Source organism: Stenella coeruleoalba (assembly GCF_951394435.1).
Source record: "Stenella coeruleoalba genome assembly, chromosome: 5".
Taxonomy (NCBI): domain Eukaryota; kingdom Metazoa; phylum Chordata; class Mammalia; order Artiodactyla; family Delphinidae; genus Stenella; species Stenella coeruleoalba.
In genome coordinates this window covers 75671192-75695976 of record NC_137150.1, presented here as the reverse complement: position 1 = coordinate 75695976, position 24785 = coordinate 75671192, and the positions used below count along the sequence as shown (strand labels likewise).

Here is a 24785-nt window from a genome sequence, read left to right as displayed (position 1 = left end):
CAGAGAAAACCATAATTCAAAAAGACACATGCACCCCAATGTTCACTGCAGCACTATTTACAATAGCCAGGTCACGGAAGCAACCTAAATGCCCACTGACAGATGAATGGATAAAGAAGATGTGGTACATATATACAATGGAATATTACTCAGCCATAAAAAGGAACGAAATTGGGTCATTTGTACAGATGTGGATGGATCTAGAGACTGTCATACAGAGTGAAGTAAGTCAGAAAGAGAAAAACAAATACCGTATATTAACACATATATGTGGAACCTAGAAAAATGGTTCAGATGAACCAGTTTCCAGGTCAGAAATTGAGACACAGATGTAGAGAACAAACATATGGACACCAAAGGGGGGAAAGCGGCGGGGGGTGGTGGTGGTGGTGTGATGAATTGGGAGATTGGGATTGACATATATACACTAATATGTATAAAATGGATAACTAATAAGAACCTGCTGTATAAAAACAAACTAACAAAAAAAAACTGGCAAGAGACGCTTGCCCATGTGTTGGGAGATGACTGGGAATCGGAGTTGGTTGGGACTATAGCAACCTGGCAAAGACATGCTTAGATGTAGGGGTAGTACCCACTGACCAAGTGTGGCCAGATCTTATTTTTTGAGAAAAGCCATTCAGAAATGAATTGTATGCGTAAGTTTTCCATTTGTAAATCTTAGCTCAAATGTTTTGAGAACACTGCTGACCAAACATAAAATGTCTGTGTACCAAATATGGCTGATGAGCTGACCATTTTTTACCTCTTTCATTATGGTTTTAAGTCATATACTCAAGCCTCTGTTATTTGATCCATCTGTTTTAGATGGTATCTCCTCACTTCCCACCATGTAAGATGAGGACAATAGTGCCCTTGAGTTTTCTCTTCCTCTCTTTCCCTCCTCTACCTTACCATTCATCATTCCTTTACTTTTGGCTTGTCAAAGCTTACAGAGTTTACCTTCTGTTCTGTAACTCTAACTAACACTTTAGAGCTTTGTCTATAGACTGACTTTTAAAAAAAGAACAGGGACTTCCCTGGTGGTGCAGTGTTTAAGAATCTGCCTGCCAATGCAGGGGACAAGGGTTCAATCCCTGGTCCAGGAAGATCCCACATGCCGTGGAGCGACTAAGCCCATGGGCCACAACTACTGAGCCTGCGTGCCACAACCACTGAGCCCATGTGCCACAACTACGGAAGCCCGTGAGCCTAGAGCCCATGCTCCGCAACGAGAAGCCACTGCAATGAGAAACCCGCACACCTCAACGAAGAGTAGCCCCCTCTCGCTGCAACTAGAGAAAGCCCGCGCACAGCAACGGAGACACAATGCAGCCAAAAATAAATTAATTAATTAATAAAACTTTTAAAAAATGTATAAAAAAGAACAATTTTCTTGATAGCAATATTATATTGTATAAATATTTTCTTCAAACATCTGGTGGCCATGAGTTAACTATTCACAATCTATGATTGAAGAACTAGTTCCTAAATGGAGGTTTTCCATCACTGTGTGTAGTCCTGTCACCCTGAATGAGGGGCCTGACTGCAAGCTTCGTGTCCCTGAGTGGGGCACGTCTACTGGTGGGTTTCACTTAGAGTGTCTGGGCATGGAGCAGCTGGACAGCAACTGGACAGTCAACACATTTCACCTAGTGGCAAAGTAAAAAAGACTTTCTTTGGAGATACTGATTAATATCCACACCAAGAGCTTCAGTTTTCTCCATAGAGATATTAAGTAAACATCCTTTAATCACCCCAATTTCTGCCCTACAGCCCACTGCTAGTCTCCAAATCCTTTCATCTCAAATATGTGGCTCTCACTTATATGTTATGGTGGGTAGTGCTGATGTATCCGTCCATGCAAACCCATGGAAATCCCTCATCCACTAATTCCCCTCTCCTGTTCTCAGTGCAACTCTGAATTAATTCTTTTTAACCCTTTATGTTCATTTCAATGGCACATTTGGAGGGAGGAGAAGTTAATAAATCTATTCAGTCTGGCATTTTGAATCAGAGTGGCCACCAACTTCTGACAACTGTACTTTCAGCATGACTTGCCCTGTCATTTCCCATTCTGCTGCTTTTCCTTTAAATACTTCAGGAACCAGCCTCCTTGTCATGAGAATTTCTGAGTCACCTGGAACAGACAGCTACTGAAATTTTGGGGAGCACATTCAAGCTTTCTGGGATACCAAGATTACTACTCTTCAACAAAAATGGAAAACAAAGATTTGTTCATCAAGGGTTTACATTTTTCTTTGAATGATTTTATGCCCTAAGGAAATTATCAAGAATTTAATGTCTTATTTCTATTGTGAATGGAACAGCCATTGTCAATATATCTTCTAGCTGTGGATCTCTAGTACGTGGGGACTGAATTAAATGCAAGAGTGGCCTTGATCAGCCCTCTCTGATAGCACTTTCTGTGATGATAGAAATGTTCCATAATCTGTGCTGCCCAACACGGTAGCTATCAGCCACACGTGGATACTGAGTGCTGAAAATGTGGCTAGCATGGCTGAAGAACTGAATTTTTCATTTTATTTAATTTTAATTCATTTAACCTAAATTTAAGGAGCCGCATGTGGCTAATCGCTATCCTACTGGACAACGCAGCTCTAGGCCTCAAACAACTCGTTCGCATTGAGGAAACAAAAGACAATAAACAATACCTGATAAAGCTGCACATTAATAAAAGAAAAACTGAGTCAGATAAGTAAGTATTCTAGGAATTCAGAGGAGGGAGCAATTGAGGGTTGGAAAGTTCAGGATTAGCTTAGATCTTCCTATGAGGTAGATCTATGTGCTATTGTTAAAAAAAAAAAAAAAAAAAAAGGCCAAAAGATGTTAAGCAAAAAGAGCAAGGTGCAGATCAGTATATGTACATGGGTCCATTTGTGTATGTAAAAGCATATACAGATTTATGCCTATATTTGCATAGAATATTTTCCTATATTTGCATAGAATATTTGCCTATATTTGCATAGAATATTTCCGGACGGATACCCAAATTGTTAATGGTGGCTACCTCTGGAGAGCAGAAGTACAGGTCAAGGGCAAGCAGCATTTTTACTTTGCTGGAATTTTTGTTTTAAAAAAAGTTTAACATTTAAATCATTTTTTTCTTTATAATAAAATTATAGGCACAGAGATGATTAATGAATAATACGTTTTTAAAAGGCCAAAGTAGTCAACTCTTTCCTGCGGTTATTACTCATGAATGATTTTATGTGATTATTGGGAATCTTCCACATCCTATTACCATGGCTCCTCTGTCCTCTACTAAAATGCTTTAAAGAGAAGACATACTTAAGGAAAGTAGCCTGAAGGAGGTAGGGTTTAAATAGGACCTTGATGCTGGCTAAGATGCAGTGGGAGAAGGAAGGGCATTCTTGATAAAGGCATGGCCTCAGGTAAAGAAGGGAGCAGGGAATAGGGTGGGGGAAGGGGAGACAAGACCCTAAGAAGCAGGGGACCAAAGCCCTATGGGCTTGACTGGCAAGAGGTCTCGAGTCAGACCCTACCAACCTGGTTCTCAAGGGAACCAAACACTTACAGAGCACCCATCATGTGGCAGGCATTGTGCTACTCCTGGGACACAAAGACGAATAAGAAACAGTCACTGAGTTCAAGGAACCAGATGAGACCTGTAAAAGGGATGACATCAATAGTGCGAGGAACACAAGATGTGGACGCTGAAGTACTGCCTCCTTCACTTTCTGACATAATCTTGGCAAGGTCTGTAATTACTCTGAGCCCCTGGGTTCTTCCTCTATAAAAAATGGGGATATGAGGGCATTATGCTAAGTGAAATAAGTCAGACAGAGAGAGACAAATACTGCATGATGTCACTTATATGTAGAATCTAAAAAATACAACAAACTAGTGAATATAAGAAAAGAAGCAGACTCACAGACACAGGGAACAAACTAGTGGCTACCAGTGGGGAGGGCGGGGAGGGGCACTGCAGGGGTGGGGCGTGGGAGGTACAAACTACTGGCTGTAAGATAGGTTTAAGGATGTATTGAACAACACGGGGACTACAGCCAATATTTTGCAATAACTGTAAATGGAGTATAACCTTTAAAAATTGTATTAAAATTTTTTTTTAACTTTTAAAAATGGGTATAAAGTCACTTTACCATGAGGACAAAATGACGAAGACCATATGCCTGGCGCCAGTAGGCCTATCACACTCTGTCCCCACTCCTAATCGATAGGGAAGATAAAATGCTTTCCTTGTTTACCCTTTCTCCACAAAGGTGATACCAGAACAAAGTACCGCTGTGTGGGTGAGCAGGGCTGGAGTGAGCCACAGGGAGCAAGGGAGGAAGAGGGGTCAGGGCTGGAGAGCTTGGAGCTGATTGGAAGGGCCTTGTGGGCAGCGCTGAGGAACCTCATCCCAGGTTCGAGGACTGAGGCAGGCAGGTGACATAGTCAGACCTGCACTGTCGGAAGGACCAACTGGAAGGACAGAAGTCAGGAAGCAAGAAACCAGTTTCCAAGCCACTGCAAACCTCATTTAATCTCCTCTAAATTCCTATAGTACAAACTATTTAATTGAACAATTTCAAGCATCTAATTATACTGTCATAGCCTACTGTTTTATAGGTACACGTTTTTCTCAAGAACCACATCATTAAGACTTCTGAGGACAGAGAATTCCCTGATGGTCCAGTGGTTGGGACTCGGCACTTTCACGCTTTCACTGCCGGGGCCCGGGTTCGATTCCTGGTTGAGGGGGGTGGGGTGGGGACTAAGATCCCGCAAGTCATGGCCAAAAACAAGACTTCTGAGGGCAGAAAGCAGACCAGATGCTTCCTTCAAACTTCTCTAAGTGGTTGAGCGCTTCTGAGATAGAAGCGAACTGGGCAGTTAGTGGGGGAAGGATACCAATGTTAGTTAAAGTGGAAATTGAGTTATTCTCGCTTCCATGGGTCAGGCCTTCCCTGTTCCGTTCCTCCACCCTCCACGCCTTAAACATAAACATGTCTTAATGAGGCCAGGCTAGCCCGTTGTTGTGAAGCCCCCTTCAGTGAACGCTGAGCCCCTCAGTCTGGACTGAAACCTCATTTGGGCTGTACTTCAAGAGGCACTGAAGTATCAGCTCGTTTCATTCACAGCACAGCCAGGGCCTATCACTATGCTTGCTTTTTCTGATAAGAATGAATTCCAGGGCAGAAGGGAAGAAATCTCCAGTAATTTTAGTATTTTTCCTACCATCTCGCTCCTTCCACACTTGACTCCATGTTGGGGGAAGCAGCCCGTCAGCACTTTAGCCGCCCTCGGGGGCAACAGAGCAGCTGGACGCATTTCAGTCAGCCCTTGACATGTGCGGGCCTCCGCTATCTGTCCGTGGAGGCCCCCAGCACCCTGGGCCCAGCAACACTCACGAGGCAGTGGCACAGTCCATCCTATGCTGTCAGGGTCCTGCTATACCCGTGGGCGGACAACAGATCCCTACATCTGAGTTTCATCTACCTTCTTATCCCCCCAAGCAAACAGCTGCCCCTTGACCATCCCACTCAGGCCTAGGTAAGTCTTCTCATGGGAGTAGGCCCACCCAGGCCTTAGAAGTGGGCTCAGGGCCCCTTGGTAGAGAATTCCAGGGTCCTGGGTGCTCAGAACATGGCAGATGGTGTGGCTCCACTGGGTATATCCCTTGAGCAGAGAGATCCCCTGCTCTTGGGCAAGGGTGCAGCCAGATGAAGGAACAGGGGTTTCTAGAATGTGGGCTAGGTTGCCTGGGTCTAAAGGTGGTACTGATGAGACATAGATCCAAAGTTGTATGAGTTCGGATAACTATAATCTCCTTAAGCTGGCAGAGGAAAAAAAAAAAAAAAAAGATGGGGCAGGGTAGGTAGCTTTGCCCTAATCAGTAGACCCTGATCAAATAGCAGTTTTCTGTAATGACATTAAATCACCACTTAGCGCCATATGGTTGACTCTCTCTCATAGACCCTAGACCCTGTTGGTTCAAGCCAGATGGCCACAGCCAGGGAGGCACAAATTCCTCTAGAATGCTTTAACTGCACGGCCACATTCAACTCAAGCACTCCCCTCACTGTTGGTAGATTTGGTAAAGGTCTGAAAGGGTTTTTTAGTCCTTCTCTGTGTTATGTCTTCTCCCCTGTTATTCCCATCATTTAAAGAGACGATATCTCCACATGCATCTCATTAGGTGTTGTTTATCAGTTAGGAACACTTTCTATAAAATCTCCTGTGTGAATAACCACAGCCAAAGATCCTATCTAGAAACCTCTCTAAGCCTTAGGACTTCTGTCTCTTAGCTGCTGGTCTTTATGCTCCCTCCACAGCTGTAGCCCCCCACCCCCTATGCCCACCCCAACCAATCCTTTGTATTCTGGCTTGTTCCCTCATGGTTTTAACATGGCTGCCTGAGCACCAGCCATCAAATCTGCATTCACGGCAGGAAGCAGGGCAGGGGTGGAATATGAGAGAACCAGTGACTTTTGGTTTCTTTCTTTTTTTGCGGTACGCAGGTCTCTCACTGTTGTGGCCTCTCCCGTTGCGGAGCACAGGCTCCGGACGCGCAGGCCCAGCGGCCATGGCTCACGGTCCCAGCCGCTCCACAGCACGTCGGATCTTCCTGGACCGGGGCACGAACCCGTGTCCCCTGCATCAGCAGGCGGACTCTCAACCACTGTGCCACCAGGGAAGCCCTTGTTTTGTTTTAATCAGAAAAGCAAATGCTTTCCTAGGAATACACTAGCTGACTTCAGCCAAATGTGTCACTGAACAATTCTTAGCTACAAAGGAAAACTTCGCAATGACCTCTAGAATGGAAAAGGGAAGGGCAAAGAGGGTTGGTCGTGGGTTACACGTTGGTCCAAAGTATCTGCCACAAAGTGGAAAAACCCTAAAGGATGTGACGGACTGAGACCCACAGAGCTGAACATCTCACAGTTTGGAACTTCTCAGAAAAAGACAAGAACCACAAGGGGCACCTGTGGTCCTGTCTTAGGGTCACCAAGACTTTTCGATAGAAAGAGGAAGGCGGGGAGGAAGGGGTTCATTAAGTCTTTGGCCTAAAAATAGGATAAAGGGGGGGGGTGGGCAACAGTTTTTACCTCTTTCAGGAATAAAACCAGAAAACACAAGGTTGAACCAATTTCTGATTACCAGCTTCAGAAGGCAGTAGGAAACAAACCTTTATAACTTCCTCACATCTGTGGGGCTCATTGTGTTTCTACAGTTATGGGAGGATCCCGTGCCCTCTGCAGAAGAAGCTGGGACATCCTAGGACCCTCCACACCCAGGCTTTAGGGCTTGAGCTGGTAGTGGCAACTTTCTAGAGGGGTGTGGGGGGGAGAGGAAAGCAGACAGAGGCCCTGAGGGCTGCTGCAAGGAAGAGAAGGGTTCCTGCTGGCTGCGATGGGTGCCAGCCTGGGCCTAAGAAGTAGCTTGAAGGCTTATTTTAAAAGTCGCTCAGTTGTAAGAGATTCTGCAAGAGCCCAGTGACTGGAGACCTGAGGTCCTGAGGTCGCTGTGAAACTGACACCAGGACCGGCTGGTGCAGAATGAGCCTCTACAACAGGATGCGTCCCAGGGCCTGGACAGAGGGGTCAGCTGCAGGACAGGTCAAGTGGCCACAGCAGAGCAGGTTAACATGCCCTAGAGGCAGAGAACCCCTGGCTGTGATCAGGGGATGACCGTTTGGCGCTTGGTCTTTTAAAACTAGAAACTCCTGCTCTAAGCTCGTGTCACGCAGGTCACCACCACCCTACCCTTCCCTTCTCTGAGGGGGGCAGGTCAGGAACACCCGCTGCTCATCTGCATCTCTGTATCCAAACAAAAATTCCTCATTCTGGAGTCACTGGACGTGGCCCTTCCCCGATGCAAGGTGTTCCTTTGCTTCAGTGATAATACCCACTCACAGCACGCTAGCTTACAGAGCGCTTTCTAAGACAGCCCCTCCCTCTGTGTTTCTCTCTGCAAGTTCTGAGATGGAGCCAGACATTCCACCTAACATCTCTCTGGAATTGTCTTCCTTCTGTGTCCACTATACACCAGCATGCTCTCAAGGTGCTGTTCTGGGTTAATTCCAGGAAGCCGGTGAGCGGTAACAGAGCTCCAAAGGCTGACCTCTAAGGAACACATTCCCTTTGACCTATAGCCCACATGTAATATACAAAGTCAACTATTTCCTCAATATAAGTAAAATAAAATGTTCACATAGAGAATGCTCTACTTTAAGAATACTGCAGTCGGCATTGTGAACGCGTGAAACGCCATTGAATTGTTTAAGACAGTTAAATTTAGGTATGTGAACGTCACCTCATTAAAAAAAAATACTGTTATTACTACACTTCTTGACTTTATGAACTGCTCTGACCATTTTCTTCTTCAACTCGCTTTCTTTTCACATCCCTGCAGGCCAGAAAATATAGAAACAACTAGTTATTTCTTCTCAGATAAGGAAACTGAGGTCCAGAGAAGGTCTGACCTGCCAAGTAGAGGATAACTGAGCAACAGAGATCTCCAGTGTGTGGACTCCTGGGCCAGTGCTCATTCTACAAAGGTTCCAGGGCAAACAGCCCAAAGGCTCCGCTCCTTCATGACCTCCAAAGTCAGCAAAGGAAGCAAGGCCTCTTCATCTGCAGAAGCTAAGTCATCTCTTACTCTCTGAATTTGAGGGAGGAGTTCGTCTCTGACAAGCAATAGGGCAGGAGGGCGGGTGTGGATAAGTTTTGCTAAGCCGTTTTTCACAAGTTCATTTTGAATTTTTTAAGTGTAAGTCCAGTGTTTTATAACATATTCGCAAAGTTGTGCAACCACCACCCCTACCTAATTTCAGAACAGTCATCATCCCCAAAAGAAACACTGCATCGCTCAGCGGTCACTCCCCACTCCTCCCCGCTAGCCCTCAACCACACTCATCTACTGTTAGTCGCTATACTTTTGCCTGTTCTGGACGTTTCAGATACGTGCAGTCATTCAATAGGTGGCCTGCTGTGTCTGGCTTCTTTCATTTAGCGTGTTTTCAGTGTTCATTCATGTTGTCGTGTGCATCAGTACTTTACTCCTATTTCTAAATCCCCAGGGACTCTTCCTGTTGCTTCTTTCCTGCCAGCTGAGGGGATGTGGGGATGGAGGGACCACAGTCAGGGCAACAGAAAAAAGCCCTCATCCTGGTAGAGCCCAGAGAGAAGAAACAGACCCCTCAGCAGCATCACCAACATTCCCCTTCTTCAAGTAAAACATATGACGAGGAACGTCAGATCCACCAGCAAACAGTTAACTACACAGGCCTGTGCAGAGCACAGAGCCGCTGAATACACTCCAGCCAAACGTGCCACTTAAACAGAGGCAAGGCCCAGTGTCGTCCAGGAAGAGTGATGCTCTTGACTCCTTCCTTCCACATGCTTTCAGGTCCCTGCTCTTAACTTGTAGACTCATAGCACAACCTCATCTTCTGCTCGGATCAAAGCCTTCTAGCTGCTAAAGCATTTCCTGGGGGAGATCGTCCGTGTTTAATCCAGGACAAATATTACTTGCAAACCCCTGACTTCCACGTGCATCTCTGCATCAAGCTGATGATCTGACTTCCTGGCGGCCTGAGCCAGCAGCTTACTAAAAGTCTCTCCAATGGGGCATAACCTCCATATTCTTACAGCTATTCTTCCCATCTTCCTCTTCTCCTTTCTAGTACAAGGTGGACGAGGAATTATCATTGCCTGCTTGCAGAGGAAGAAATGGAGGCCCAGTAAGGGCAAGAGACCAGTACCCATTAGCAAAAGGTGACAGAACTGAGATAAGGGGTCCTAGCTCCCACCCCATTGCTCTGGATGTACCATGTGGATACACGAGAGGGTCAGTTAACCAAACACTCCTTCCAGGTAGGAAGTGAGAGAAAAGTGAGAGTTAGTTCTCAATTGTCAGATCTGAGACGTCCTGCCACCAGCCCCCCTCTTCTTCTCCTAGAATCAGGTGCACGAACCCAGAACACGACCTCCATTAATAGCAAAACATCGGCGTCCCTCCCCACCCCCAAATTCTCCAGCACGGCCCAAAGTCAACCATAAACAAAAGAAATAGGGCCAGTGGGCGTATCTCCACTTTACTTGTGAGTCCAAAAGGAAAGCAGGCTTTCTGGCAGGTCAGCCCGCCGAGGAGAAGGCTGGAGCAGAAGCAACCACCCTGCCCCACATCCCCTGCAAGCCGCCCGCCCAGCCTCACTCCTTACCCTCCCTTCAAACTTGGCGGTGGCCCCTTCCTTGATGCAGAGGTTCCGAGGGGGCAAAATGAAAGCAGGGGCCTCGGTCAGGGGCATGGAGCCGACTCTCGAGGGATCCACAGTGAGGGAGGTTTTGGAAACGTGTGTCGAGGCAGCCAGCTTCACATCCCCCATGGCCTGCAAACAGGAAGATAGATCAGGTCAGACGAGACAAAGTACAGCCCGTCCTCCCTGCAGGCGGCTGACGTGCCCAGGGGGCTGGTTGGGGCCGCAGCGTCGTGGGCTTTACAGGGAGCTCCACTAGGTCAGGGGCCGCCTGGAGCTCCTCTCTGGGAATGAGAGTCCCTGGGTCCCCTACACGCACAGCTGCAGGGGTGAAGCCCCGTCTGCCCCAGACGCCAGCTCCCAGGGCCACGTCCTGGTCTCCCCAAAACCCCGTGGAGAACTTCCAGGAAGGGGGCAGCTAGAGCAGGAACAGAGAAATCAGATGTTCCTCGGCGTTTTTACAAGGGATATCTGAAGTCATACTTAAGGCACTGAACCTTCAGAATCTGTATCTGCGTTAGGCACTCAAGGTGAAAGTAAAAGCTGCTTTTGCCTGAACTGTGAGGGCTCTTGGGCTAAAGAAAAATGAGACCCACAGTCCAAGAAAGACAAGAGTTTAGGGTTCATATGGCAAGGATCCCGGGGGAGGGGAGGGGAGGTGAGAGTGCGGGGTTGAAAGCAGGGAAGGAAGCAAGGCTAGGGAGGACCCTAGCCACTTCTGGGGACCGGAGTGTGAAAGAGCCTCAAAAGCCATAGAACGTCAGAGAAGGGAGCATTTTAAGGTTGTCCAGGCTCACTCCTCCATTTATAACTGAGGCCCAGAGAAGGTAAGTCACTCAGAGAGACAAAGCAAAATGATGGCATCACTGGCAAGTAAACCTCAGGCTCCTGACTCCCGGTCCAGGGCCCCGTTGGGACTAGACAAGATGTCTATGGGGGCTGGCAGGTTGATTGGAACGAAGGGATTTCCTTAGGATTAATTCTAGAAGTGGAATTAGTAACAGGTATGAATCAGTTCCTGGTTGCAAATTACAGAAATGGACTCTGGCTCTCATAAATGGAGAAGGGATTTGTTGGAAAGACAGGGAGTAGGGAAGCTATCAAAGTCCACAGGAAAGGCTGGAGAACCAGGCTGGGAAAACAGGCAGCAGTCGAGAGAAGCCAGGTTGTCAGAGCCTCTAGCCAAGGTCACTGGACACCCGTTGCCACCCCCTGGAATATGTCCCAAGTATCCCTGCTCCAGATTTCAAGTCCAGATAGGAGCCTCACCAGGCTGGGATGGTTCCAGGTTGGGGACCACATCTTACTCAGCATGGAATCCACGGTACCTGGCCTATCATAGCCCTGCAACAAACGTCTGCTAAACTGAAGAGGAAGAGTATTTACAGTTTTTATTTTTCTGTTCATTTTCTTGGGATCGTCAGTCACAAGCCTATGTCCCATGCCAAGTGGGGTGAGCTGACAGAAATGAACAGTGATAATCTGGGCATGTAGTTAGTTTGTTTAAATTTAATAACACCTAACAAAACTAAAATGGAGGTTACAAGTTAAAGTAACAAAGACCTAGGTTTGTTTGTAACAGGGCACATCCCCTGCTTGACAAAGCCAGCTTTCTCTTTCACTGATGAGGTATTAGCTTTGCAAACAAAATCCTTTCCAAATGATAAGACTCACAGGTTCACTGTAGTAAGTAACAATAAAAACCAAATTTATGCAGCACTTACTATATACCAGGAACTATTCTAAACACTTTACAAATAATAGCTCAATTGCTCCTTACATCAACAGTGTGAGACAGATGATCTCATCATCCCCATTTTATGGATTAGAAACCGAGGCTCACTGAGATTAAGTCATTTGCCCAGGGTCAGAGTATTTAGTAGGGGGCAGAACTGGCATTTGATCCCAGGTGTCTGGCACCAAAGCTCCTATTCTTAACCACTGGACCCTCTTTTTTTTTTAAATTAATTAATTTATTTATTTTTGACTGCGCTGGGTCTTTGTTGCTGCATGCGGGCTTTCTCTAGTTGCAGCAAGCAGGGGCTACTCTTTGTTGCAGTGTGCGGGCTTCTCACTGCAGCTCTTGTTGCAGAGCACAGGCTCTAGGTACATGGGCTTCAGTAGTTGTGGCACGTGGGCTCAGTACTTGTGGTGCACGGGCTTAGGTGCTCCTCGGCATGTGGGATCTTCCCGGACCAGGGCTCGAACCCGTGTCCCCTGCATTGGCAGGCGGATTCTTAATCACTACACCACCAGGGAAGTCCCCCACTGGACCCTCTTGCTTCCTATTAGCAGTCAGAGTTGGCTGGTGGGAAGGGGGTCTGAGGTTGGGGTCATAAGCGAGAAAGCTGACAGCTGCTACCACACACACGTAACACTGAGATCTTCCGTATGACACAGCATACCAATGACAACATTAAAAGGCATTTGATGATCTGGGATAAAATGTTTGCAACAAGAATGAAGGACTAGGATATTTTATATATAAGAAAACAGCCTGACAGATAATGGGTAGAGCTATCACTTGGACGGTTCACAGAAGATAGACAAATGACCACAACACAGGTGGAAGCTGCCTAGCCTCAGTCAGAATCTAAGAGTGCAAGTCAAGGACAAGTTATTAGTTAAAAAAACTAACCAAATGACATTTAAAAAGAAAGACAACATACAATACCGGTGAGACTCTGGGTACTCATATCCTTCTGAGGAGTATAAACTAAAGCAATATTTCTAGAAAGCAATTTGTCAAAAGGATTCTGAAAAAAATGCCCATCTCTTTCCCCAGTAATCCTACATTTAGAAAGGTATTATTGGGAAAGAATCAGAGATACAGCCCCAAATTTATATATGAGAATGCTAATCACATTACTTATAGGAAAATAAACAGAAAAATAATCCAGTTAAATAGAAATAGGAAAAAAAAAACCAGTTAAATATCCAACAGTGAGAATTGGTTAAATACAGTAGAATATCAGGCAGTTATATGAGTGTATATTTACAAGGAAAATAATAATAGGAATTTAATGATATAGAAATTTTAAACTAAAAATAAGTTTCATTATGGAAAATTTCAAACAGAAAAGTAGAAAGAATGATAAAATGAGCACCTCAGATACCTATCACCTAGATTCAACAGTTAACATTTTGCCATATTTATATCATTGTGTTTGTGTATGTGTTTGCAGAACCATTTCAAGGTAATCAGGATATAATTTTAATGACAAGAATCAGGATATAGTCATTCACTCAATTAAAATATATTTATTGGGGCTTCCCTGGTGGCGCAGTGGTTGAGAGTCCGCCTGCCGATGCAGGAGACACGGGTTCGTGCCCCGGTCCGGGAAGATCCCACATGCCGCGGAGCGGCTGTGCCCGTGAGCCATGGCCACTGAGCCTGCATGTCCGGAGCCTATGCTCCGCAACGGGAGAGGCCACAACAGTGAGAGGCCCACATACCACAAAAAAAATAATAATAAAATAAATAAATTTATTGAACATCCACCATGTTGCAAGCTAGGGGCTAGGGATACAGCAGTGAACAATTACATGTGTGTGTGTGGTGAGTGTGATAACATGGGGTTCTTATATCCTGCAGAGCCTCCCAGGACCATACCCCAGAGGCGACACTGTTCCCTCTGCCCTCCTCCACTGCCACTGAAGTGAGGTGACAAATACACTCTGTGCTGCCAGCGCCAGGGGTGGGGTGGAGTGAGGGCAGGTATCACAAGGGTCGTCGCCAGCCGCAAGTCCAGGGCACTGCTACTTCCAGCTATTAGCTGGGCAAGATACTTCAACTCTCCTGGCCTCAGTTTCCTTTTCTATAAAATGAGAATGATAATATCAATCTCACAAAGTTGAGGGGAGGATTTGAATGACAGTATATACAAAACACTTAGTACAGCATAAAAGGCACTCAATAATTGGTAGCTGTCAACATGGTCATCATCCAGCTCCCAAAGGGAAAGCAAGTTCCCCAACCCTGCAGGACAGACCCTTTTCACCAAGGATGGCAAGCCCAGGCAAGCCCAGGCCAGCCTGATTATCCTCAGGGCAAGGGTATCTGAGTGGGATTATTGTATAACAGCAGTGGGAAGCATATGGCAGACCATGAGAAGGTGGGTAGGAGGGCCTGGGGCCCCTTGACAGCCTCCGCAGCACTGTCCTGTGTGTCCTAGCATGGAACGGGCAGGGTGCATGCACCCGACATCATGCTCAGCCCTAATCTCACTCAATCTCCTGGTCCTGCAAGGCAGTTCTGATTATGTTCCTTTCACAAACGAGGACACCAGGGCTCAGAAAACCAACTACATTTGTCCAAGGTCACATAGCTAAGAAGTGGAAACCAAACTGAATTCTGATCGTAGCCATATCCTGTGGGCTTCCTGGAGGGCCCCCGGACCCAGACTAGGCATTTCCTGCCTTCCTCAGTAATGGGAGATGTGATAGGCAGAGGCTTGGGAGTTGCATAAAGGAAGGGGGGCGGGGGAATGTAACACCCCCTTCTGCTCTCACTTCTGGCTTTCAAAGACACAAGACGCTTCCACTCTGCTTTCGGGGGAGCTGGAAACTAAGAGTGGTGACATCGGGCTCAGAATCCTCTCTATAAATCCTCTTGATCTTGACCTTCTGAGGTCTCCCGAAGGCCCTGGATGCTATCATCAAAAGGAACATGCTCGGCCCCATACACACAGAAGACAGAAGTCTTCCACCCCTGGGCAGGAGGGAAGGTCTGGCTTCAGGTCAGAAACAGAACAGGCAAGTCAATACAGCAAGTGCCCTGTGAGGGGTGGGGGAGGGTGGGTAGGGCAGTTATTAACCACCACACAGGCAGAACCAGAGCCCAATCCCAGGCTGGCCAGGCACACCAAACAGCTCTGCTCGGCCCATCACCCGGCCCACTGCCATCAGCCGCATAAACATATTCCGTCCACACTGCCAATTAATGGTTACTGGCATATCTGGAATGCTCTACCAATAATAATTATTATAATAATTATAAATCAAACCAAACCATCCTTGTTCCCTTCTAACCCCTCATCCAGCCTGTTGACCACATTCCAGTCGAGAGCACCAGAGGGCCTGGGTGGCTTCTGCAATAATTTCTCTATCAGCAGAGCAGTACTCAGTGGCTGGAGTCAAATACACCTACCCAGGGGGTTTTGTTCAGCACCAGTTAAATGCAGATCGATAAGAGACAGAAGGTAAATGGGAGTGTTTTCTTAATTTCACTTTCAGATTTTTCATCATTAGTGTATAGGAATGCCAGAGATTTCTGTGCATTAATTTTGTATCCTGCTTTACCACTGCAACAAAAAGAATGAAATATCTAGGAATAAACCTACCTAAGGAGACAAAAGACCTGTATGCAGAAAATTATAAGACACTGATGAAAGAAATTAAAGATGATACAAACAGATGGAGAGATATACCATGTTCTTGGATTGGAAGAATCAACATTGTGAAAATGACTCTACTACCCAAAGCAATCTACAGATTCAATGCAATCCCTATCAAGCTACCACTGGCATTTTTCACAGAACTAGAACAAAAAATTTCACAATTTGTATGGAAAGACAAAAGACCCCGAATAGCCAAAGCAATCTTGAGAACGAAAAACAGAGCTGGAGAAATCGGGCTCCCTGACTTCAGACTATACTACAAAGCTACAGTAATCAAGACAGTATGGTACTGGCACAAAAACAGAAATATAGCTCAATGGAACAGGATAGAAAGCCCAGAGATAAACCCACACACATATGGTCACGTTATCTTTGATAAAGGAGGCAAGAATGTACAGTGGAGAAAGGACAGTCTCTTCAATAAGTGGTGCTGGGAAAACTGGACTGGTACATGTAAAAGTATGAGATTAGAACACTCCCTAACACCATACACAAAAATAAGCTCAAAATGGATTAAAGACCTAAATATAAGGCCAGAAACTATCAAACTCTTAGAGGAAAACATAGGCAGAACACTCTATGACATAAATCACAGCAAGATCCTTTTTGACCCACCTCCTATAGAAATGGAAATAAAAGCAAAAATAAACAAATGGAACCTAATGAAACTTCAAAGCTTTTGCACAGCAAAGGAAATCATAAACAAGACCAAAAGACAACCCTCAGAATGGGAGAAAATATTTGCAAATGAAGCAACTGACAAAGGATTAATCTCCAAAATTTACAAGCAGCTCATGCAGCTCAATAACAATAAAACAAACAACCCAATCCAAAAATGGGCAGAAGACCTAAATTGACATTTCTCCAAAGAAGATATACAGACTGCCAACAAACACATGAAAGAATGCTCAACATCATTAATCATTAGAGAAATGCACATCAAAACTACAATGAGATATCATCTCACACCGGTCAGAATGGTCATCATCAAAAAATCTAGAAACAATAAATGCTGGATAGGGTGTGGAGAAAAGGAACACTCTTGCACTGCTGGTGGGAATGTGAATTGATACAGCCACTATGGAGAACTGTATGGAGGTTCCTTAAAAAACTACAAATAGAACTTGCATATGACTCAGCAATCCCACTACTGGGCACATACCCTGAGAAAACCATAATTCAAAAAGAGTCATGTACCAAAATGTTCACTGCAGCTCTATTTACAATAGCCAGGAGATGGAAGCAACCTAAATGTCCATCATCGGATGAATGGATAAAGAAGATGTGGCACATATATACAATGGAATATTACTCAGCCATAAAAAGAAACGAAATTGAGTTATTTGTAGTGAGGTGGATGGACCTAGAGTCTGTCATACAGAGTGAAGTAAGTCAGAAAGAGAAAGACAAATACCGTATGCTAACACATATATATGGAATCTAAGAAAAAAAAATGTCATGAAGAACCTAGGGGTAAGACGGGAATAAAGACACAGACCTACTAGAGAATGGACTTGAGGATATGGGGAGGGGGAAGGGTGAGCTGTGACAAAGCGAGAGAGAGGCATGGACATATATACACTACCAAACGTAAGGTAGATAGCTAGTGGGAAGCAGCCACATAGCACAGGGAGATCAGCTTGGTGCTTTGTGACCACCTAGAGGGGTGGGATAGGGAGGGTGGGAGGGAGGGAGATGCAAGAGGGAAGAGATATGGGGACATATGTATATGTATAACTGATTCACTTTGTTATAAAGCAGAAACTAACACACCACTGTAAAGCAGTTATACTCCAATAAAGATGTTAAAAGACAAAAAGAAGAAGAGACAGAAGTAAGAAGAGAAAAAAAGACGGAGGAGGGGATCAGAAGAGCAGTGGTCTGAGGGCTGGAAGCCACACGCCGCCATATACACACAATGCTTGGGCCAAAGCTCACCTCCAAATAAGGTTTTCACAAGTAGCAGAATGTATTAATCCTTCAAAGCAGCACTAAATTAATTTGACTTTAATTCGATCAAAAGCACTTTCAATTGTCTCCTGAACCCAGAAAGGAACACTTTCAACTATGGCCAAGAGAGAGGGCAAAAAGACTGAGGCAAAAAGACTCAGAGAAAAGTTTAAAATCAAGAATCAAGTTACACAGCAGAACAAGTTTAGAGCAACCAGCTGCCCCCTTCCCTACCCAAAGTGCATACATTTTAAATGATCGTAGTCCTTAAGCACCTGATCCGGCAGCAAGGCATCCTGGAGATACCATACCTTCCCTACAGGGAAGGGCTCCCAGTGGGCTCTGCACTGGAAGCCTGGCCGACAGCCATGAACCCCCGGAGCCACAGGCACACAGCAAACACAGCAAACCACCGAGGTGCAAATGCCCCAGGCAATGACAGCTTCCTCTCCCCACCTTAATCCTCTCTCTTCAGAGCATTCAAATCCTGACAAATTCCCTAATCTCTCCTAATCCTGGAACGAGCTGCTCCTTGGCTGTGGGCTGTGCCTGCTGACTTGCTGTGACCCACCGGAGCAGGCAGTGCGGCAGGGTCACACACCAGAGAACGGACACGCCTTACCGTGACCTCTTCCCCGGGCAGCTCTCCCATGAGTTGGGATGCGTGGACGGCCACCTTTACCACTGTACTGCAGAGATGCCTGTCCAAGGTCTGTCCGAGAAGGAAGACAGTGAAGGAGAGCCAGAGATGTAGCAGAGCCCAGTGCCAGACTGAAAAGTTAAGGGGCGTTCGTCTGACTGCTCAGATGTTGCAACTTGCGTTGCACGGAGCAGCCAACTTCACCCGGTCAGAGGGATGTGTGGTTCCAATCCTCCTGGCTGGGGTGACTTTTGAAACCCCTGGCTGCCAGCTGCAGAGGCTCTGAGTGGAGTCCCGGGGAAACCCGGGATGGAAGCTCACAGGTTTTTACTTGTTCAGAGCTGCAGGTTCCAATCTGAGTGTGGAGCAAAGGGAAGACACTGTCAAGCTGAGAGCTGAGTCCGTGGAGGGGCTGGGCACACCCCCAACTCCACATCTGGCCTGGAACACTACCCATCCCTAGGCACATGTGGCCTGGGATTACCACCCAGGGCTCGTGGGACCCTTGCCTCCTGAGACTCAGCTCCCTCCTCCTTGAGCTGAAGAAGCCCTGTTTATGATCCCTGGAGTGGGAGCAAGCTCAGAGAGCAGATGGATGGGGGACTCCTGTGCTCCTGTCTTAAGGAATCTGGGCTGAGATTTGAACCATGCTCCACAGACTGTGTTCACGGTGTTGAGAACAGGACCTAGCAGCGTGGGTCCTGACCCCTGGAGAGCTGCAGGAGTGGTCCCTGGCGCATACTTCTAAAACATGGTAGCAAGGTGATGCCCAGTCCAGTCCTTCTCCTCCAGGGGACAGAAGGTATTTCCATAGTTCCAAAGGAATCTCTCATCCTATGCAACTCACACCTTGGGACAGACTGCAGATGTCCAAATCAGAAATGATGTGGATTTAAGCTTTTCTACTGGCTCATGTCTGATTCTTGAGTAACTGGCCTTCTCCTAACACCTAGCTGACCCCTTAGCCACTAGCTCAGCAGTTCTCAAACATTTTGGTCTCAGGGTCCCTTCATACTCCTAAAATTATTGAAGATCCCAAAGAGCTTTTGTGTGTGAATTGCTGCTATCAATATTTTACTGTATTAAATTAAATTTTTACTGTATTAAAACTAAGAAATAGTAGTTCATTTAAAACATCAATAATAAGCCCATGAGGTTAACATAAGTAACACTTTTAAAAGAAAAATACATTTTCTGAAACAAAAACAAAGTTTAGTAAGAAGAGTTGTTTGTTTTTGCAAATTTATTTAATGTCTGGCTTAACAGAAGACAGCTAGATTTTCATATGTGCTTCTGCATCCAGTTGGTTGTGGCATCACGGTGTTCGTACCTGCTGGAAAACTCCGTCTGAGAGAAAAGGAGAGTGAAAAAAGCAATGACATCTTATTATAAAAAGCAAATGACATCTTATTACAAAAATTATTTAGACCTCCTGGGCCCATGAAAGAGTCCCAGGGTCCCCAGGGCCCACTTTGAGAACCATTGCTCTACCCTATCTCCTGCTCTCCCCATCACCATCTGTTCTTCTGTCCTCTGCAAAGCACACAAGTGGAAGGGGAATAGTGGTTTTATAGGAGTAGTGGTGTGAGGCTTTGAGGGGCAGGTGGGAGAGAGGGTGAATCAATACCTAATTTGATTCCATCTGTTTTTCCAAGGGGAATGGTTGAACATATGTGGACCGGAGAGATGTGAAGATACTGATGAAGAATACACCTTTAAGGCAACTGAGTTCTTGGTCAAGACTGGTTATGCACCACAGACTCTGGAAGACCTTGCACATGGTAGATATTTGAATATTTTATGGATAATAAAGGAAGAAATGAATCCAAAAAAACAATGCTACTCACCCTAACAGAGGTGACTCCAGATCTAGGTCTCCTAGACAGAGGTCTCTGGGGAGCCACCAGAGACTGGAAAGTCATTTTGAATTGGACAGAACTAAGGACAGTAATTTGGACAAAATCATGGAAGGTGTGTCTATCACATACATCATAGTTGGCCGCCATGCAGTCATGTGGTTATTTGATTAACATCTGTCTCCCCCACTGGAACATAAGCCACTCCACTAGGTCACAGGTCCTGGGTGGTTCGCTCACTACTGTATCCCTAATGCCTAGAATACGGATGAGCACACAGTAAGTTCTCGACAAATACTTGTGGAATATATGAATAAATTGAAAGTTGGGCTAAAAAAGCATAAAAAAATCACTTCCAAACTATGGTATCACTTAATTTTGTTGTGGAGCAAACATGTGAACATTAGAGAGAGGATGTAGGGAAAGGAGTGGACGAACAGGTCACAACAACAAACAGTCTACCTCTCTGGGGCCTGTAGGCATTTGGTTCCAGACACATGGGTACCAGTTCTGGCTCTAAAGCTGGCACGTAACTTGTGAATCCTTTCCCCTCTTTGCTTCTCAGGCTGCCTGGGTGTGAAGTGAGCGCAATCATACCCAGCCCTGGGTACACTCTCTGGGTTCCCTGCTGGCATCCTTGAGAGACTTGGGCCCAGGTTTCCGGGTTCCTAAGGGATATCAGGTAAAGCCAGCCCACTCCTTCCTACTCCCCCCACCAGCTGAGTTCTTCCCTGAGCCCACAGGGCAGCCCTTCATTCCCCATGGCGTCCTGGGCCTTTCCTCTTGAAAGACACATTAAAGGAAGGTTGGGAGGACTTCCCTGGTGGTGCAGTGGTTACGAATTTGCCTGCCATTGCAGGGGACATGGGGTCGAGCAGCCTGCGTGTCACAGCTACTGAACCCCGTGCGCCTAGAGCCCGTGCTCTGCAACAAGAGAAGCCACTGCCATGAGAAGCCCGTGCGCCGCAACGAAGAGCAGCCCCTGCTCACCGCAACTAGAGAAAGCCCGTGCGCAGCAACAAAGACCCAACGCAGCCATACATACATACATACATACATACATACATACATTTTCTAAAGAAAGGAAGGCTGGGCTTCTACAGGCAGGTGGCCTACCCGCTTCAGCCCGGCCACGTCATCAGAGGAGCAGACCACGGGCAGGAGGAGGGTGTCCACTCAGCAGCTCTACCCTGAGTGCCCACATCTTTGGCAGAAAGTTATTTTTTAATTTTCTTAAAAGGGGATCAAACCCAAAAAAACACAGCCAAAGGAACACACAGTGTGAACGAGTGAGGCCTGCTCTCCTGGAGCTGCTCTCTTACTGTAGGGATTCTTGCTTAATTTGAGATTTAATGAGACCAGATGAGAGAAGCTTTCTGCAGTAAAAGTCACATGCAAAAAGAAATCAGAGCCAGAAACCCTGATTATAATTAAATTAGCAGCATGCACATTCCTATCACAGTCTTAGCCACATCCTAAAGTTCACTCAGCTCATTAGCAGTATCATCCCTGCAGAAGTAAGTCTGGGGTCACAGGCGTGTTTATTCAACCATCCCCTTCTCAAATACCCTGCCTCCCCCTCCATCCTGCTAAGCCACGCCGATGTGCCCGTGAGATGAGCACAGTGAGGACTCAGGCAGGAGCAGCCCCACCTCGGTCCGTGGGAGCCCAGGAAATCCACTGGGGGAGCAGGAACGGTGCTTGTGGCTTCCATCGACAGGAGGCCCCTCGGCAGGGAACAGACTGCTGTGCAGTCAGATGTGCATCCTCCACTGTGAAACTGTGGCCTGAAAAAGTGACCACCTCTGAAAGTCTTAGTTTACTCATCTGTAAAATGGAGCTGCTATTAATACTCTCCTACCTGCAGGGTTGCTATGAGGGTCAGCAATGTGTAGAAAAAACAGCCCGGCCCAGTCTCTGCCAACGCAGGGGACATGGGGTCAAGCGGCCTGCGTGTCTGGCACAGAATAAGAGCTCAATCCATGGTGGCTGCTATGGTTAATGTTGTTGCTGTCACTGCTGTTGTAAGATTTCTGTCAGAAGCTCAGAGCACAGAAGCAGCCTTGGCCAACAAGGGGGCCAGCTCAGGGAAATGGGCAGGCAGCACCTGACGGTTAAGTAGCTCAGGAGAGACGGAGGCTCCAGTGCCCACTGTGACTGCACCCGAGCCACTGTGTGACCTTGAGAAAGCCACTTCCCATCTCCAGTTCTCTCTCTGACCTGAAGGGCCTCTCTGGACCTTCCTGCCCTAGTTCACCTGTGTCTCTAGGACTGTTGCCAGCTCTCCATAGGATACCTGGGCAGGTAGGAAAGGTTCCAGCAGGGGGAGCCAAGCCCACAGCAGAGACAAGATGCTTTGGGACACCAGGAGAGGAGAAAGAAGAGACTTCTGTTCCAGGCCCTCCACGGAGGGCTTCACAGGCGGACAGGCACATCTGGTCCTCGGCGCACACCTGTGAGACACAGGCACGAGCCATGAAGACTGAAGCCTGGGCCAGCGCTAGGAATGGGCATGAATGCAGTCATTCCGGCTTCGCAGCCTCTGGCCTCTCCCAGGTTGAGCTGCTGATTCTGTGAGGTCTATCCAGAGAGGGGCTGGGGCTGAAAGAGCTGAGGGGAAACCCCAGGAAAAAGAGGAGAAAAAGGAACCAATAATAGTTCCTGTTTAGTGAGCACTTATTAAGTGTCAGGAGTGGACTAAGTACTTAAGGCGATTCCCTTAGCAGAGCGGCAAATATTAACAGCAAAATTAATGGGGCAGGGTGCTGGGGAGAGCCATTTGCTCATAAAGTAAGTGGAATATATTCCTTTTCTTTCTACCACTTCATTCTTCTTCTCCTCCCTCCCATTTAGCCAACATTTAGTCATTTATTTTGAAACTGGAGTCTTGGGCAGGGGGAGCACATGGAAGGGGTGGCAGGTGAGCAGGGGTGGTGGGTGCGCTATTAGGGATGTAGTGTCTGAGGGGTGAGAGTGGAGGAGAGGGAGAAAAGGGAAGGGTCCCCACTCTGTGCCCTGAGTCTGCCCAGCCATTCCTCTCCTGGTCTTTAGTGAAGCCTAGGAAAGCTCTGGAAAAGAAGGCCCAGGAAGGGAGTCCATGATTCTGCTCATCACACCCTCCCTGGAGGGACCCTGAGCAGCTTCTCCAGCTCCAGACAGGCATGTCCCATCCCCTCTTTCTGAGCCACTGGAAGCACATGCTGCCCCTCAGCTTTCTGCCGGGAGCTGGCCCTGTGGTGATGATCTGAGGGGACCGGCCCAGAGGATCCTGTGCTGGGAGGGCCCTTGGATTCTAAGGACACGGCTGCAAGTGAACTGTGAGTGGAGCTCGCCCAGGCCCGGCTACTGAACACGGACCCAGCTTCTCTCCCCACAGTTTAGGGGAGTTGCCTTCACCCCATGGCCTGTGTCTCCTGGGAAAACACTAGCCCTGTGGCCGGACCAATGCCTGGCTGATGCGAGGAGAGAGAATGAGAAAGACCCTTCTGTGTGAGGCCTGCCTTTCCCCGTGACAGGCTCAGGCACTGGCTGAGTCGACAGGAGGGTCTGCAGAGATGTGGATGCTGGTAAGTCCTAGGGCTGAGTTTGAAGACTCTCTCCAGCCACAGGCGTCCACAGCTCCTGCTGGACCTCCTGGGGTCCAAGCTGCCTCCAGCACATCCCTGCTTCCCCGAGCTTCCCTTACTGAGAGGTGTGGGGATCCTTCTTTGGCAAACCCTGACACAGCATGAGAATATGAGGAAAGCCAGCCTGCTTCACCAACTCCCACAGGCTCCGGGATTTGAAATGCGAATTTGTAATTGTTTTCTACTTACTCCCACAGACGAAACCTGCCTCTTCCAGCTGAAGCCAAAGGCCTGGCCAACAATGTTTCTAGTTTCTCTCCCACTCTTGGTTAGCATTGAGACAAGGGGGCAGGTGCACGGAGAAGAGGAATGAGGAGGGAGCCAAGACCGGGTGTCGCCAACGTGCCAGAGGACGGAGGGTGCAAATCCTGGTGAGTTTTTCCCCTGGAATGTTTAGGTTGGCTGCCCCAACCAGAGAGAAATGATCAATTCCTACCCTAGGGTCAAGCCCAGAACTGAATCAAGAACACTGCTGGGGTAACCGCCACTCCTGGGACACTAGGAACAAGAAATTGACAGTCTACGAGTAAGCTTGGTGGTGATGCCAGCCAGTGGACTTGGGCAAGCCATCCCATCACAGGCTGTGGAGTCAGACATGCTGCACTTGAACCTGCTTCTGCCACTTAGTAGCCAGATGACCATGGGTGATTTACTTAATCTCGCTAAACCTCAATTTTCCCATCCGTAAATCTGTTCTGTAGGGCTCTGTGGAGATTAGAGGGAAGGTCAAGTATCTAACACAAAGTAGATACTCAGAATACCCAACACACTGGAACTGCAATGCAATTTCTAGCCATGCCTGGCACATAGCAAGCACTTAGCAAATGATGACTCTCTGGTAACAGTCAACTAGGAGGACCAATCAGAGATATCACATTTCACTTATATGCTCTCGTTCATTGAAATATTGCCTCAGGGACTTCCCTGGTGGTCCAGTGGTAAAGAATCTGCCTTCTAATGCAGGGGACATGGGTTCAGTCCCTGGTCAGGGAACTAAGATCCCACATGCCGCAGGACAACTAAGCCCGAACGCCACAACTACTGAGCTCACGTGCCTCAATGAGAGAG

At 47.0% G+C, this 24785-nt stretch overlaps 1 protein-coding gene across 9 annotated transcripts in view; it reads right to left on the bottom strand.

Annotated features, from left to right (window-relative positions):
- Positions 1 to 24785, bottom strand: part of MYLK (myosin light chain kinase) — a 268618-nt gene that overhangs the window by 166861 nt on the left and 76972 nt on the right. For 8 of the 9 annotated variants that reach the window (XM_079922579.1, XM_079922587.1, XM_079922588.1 and 5 more), the window contains one exon: positions 10211 to 10378. In XM_079922579.1, the coding sequence (XP_079778705.1) occupies positions 10211 to 10375 (165 nt within the window). In that variant the 5' untranslated portion in view covers positions 10376 to 10378. Of the gene's footprint in view, positions 1 to 10210; positions 10379 to 24785 lie in introns of those variants that run through there. The other variant, XM_079922590.1, reaches the window with a different exon arrangement.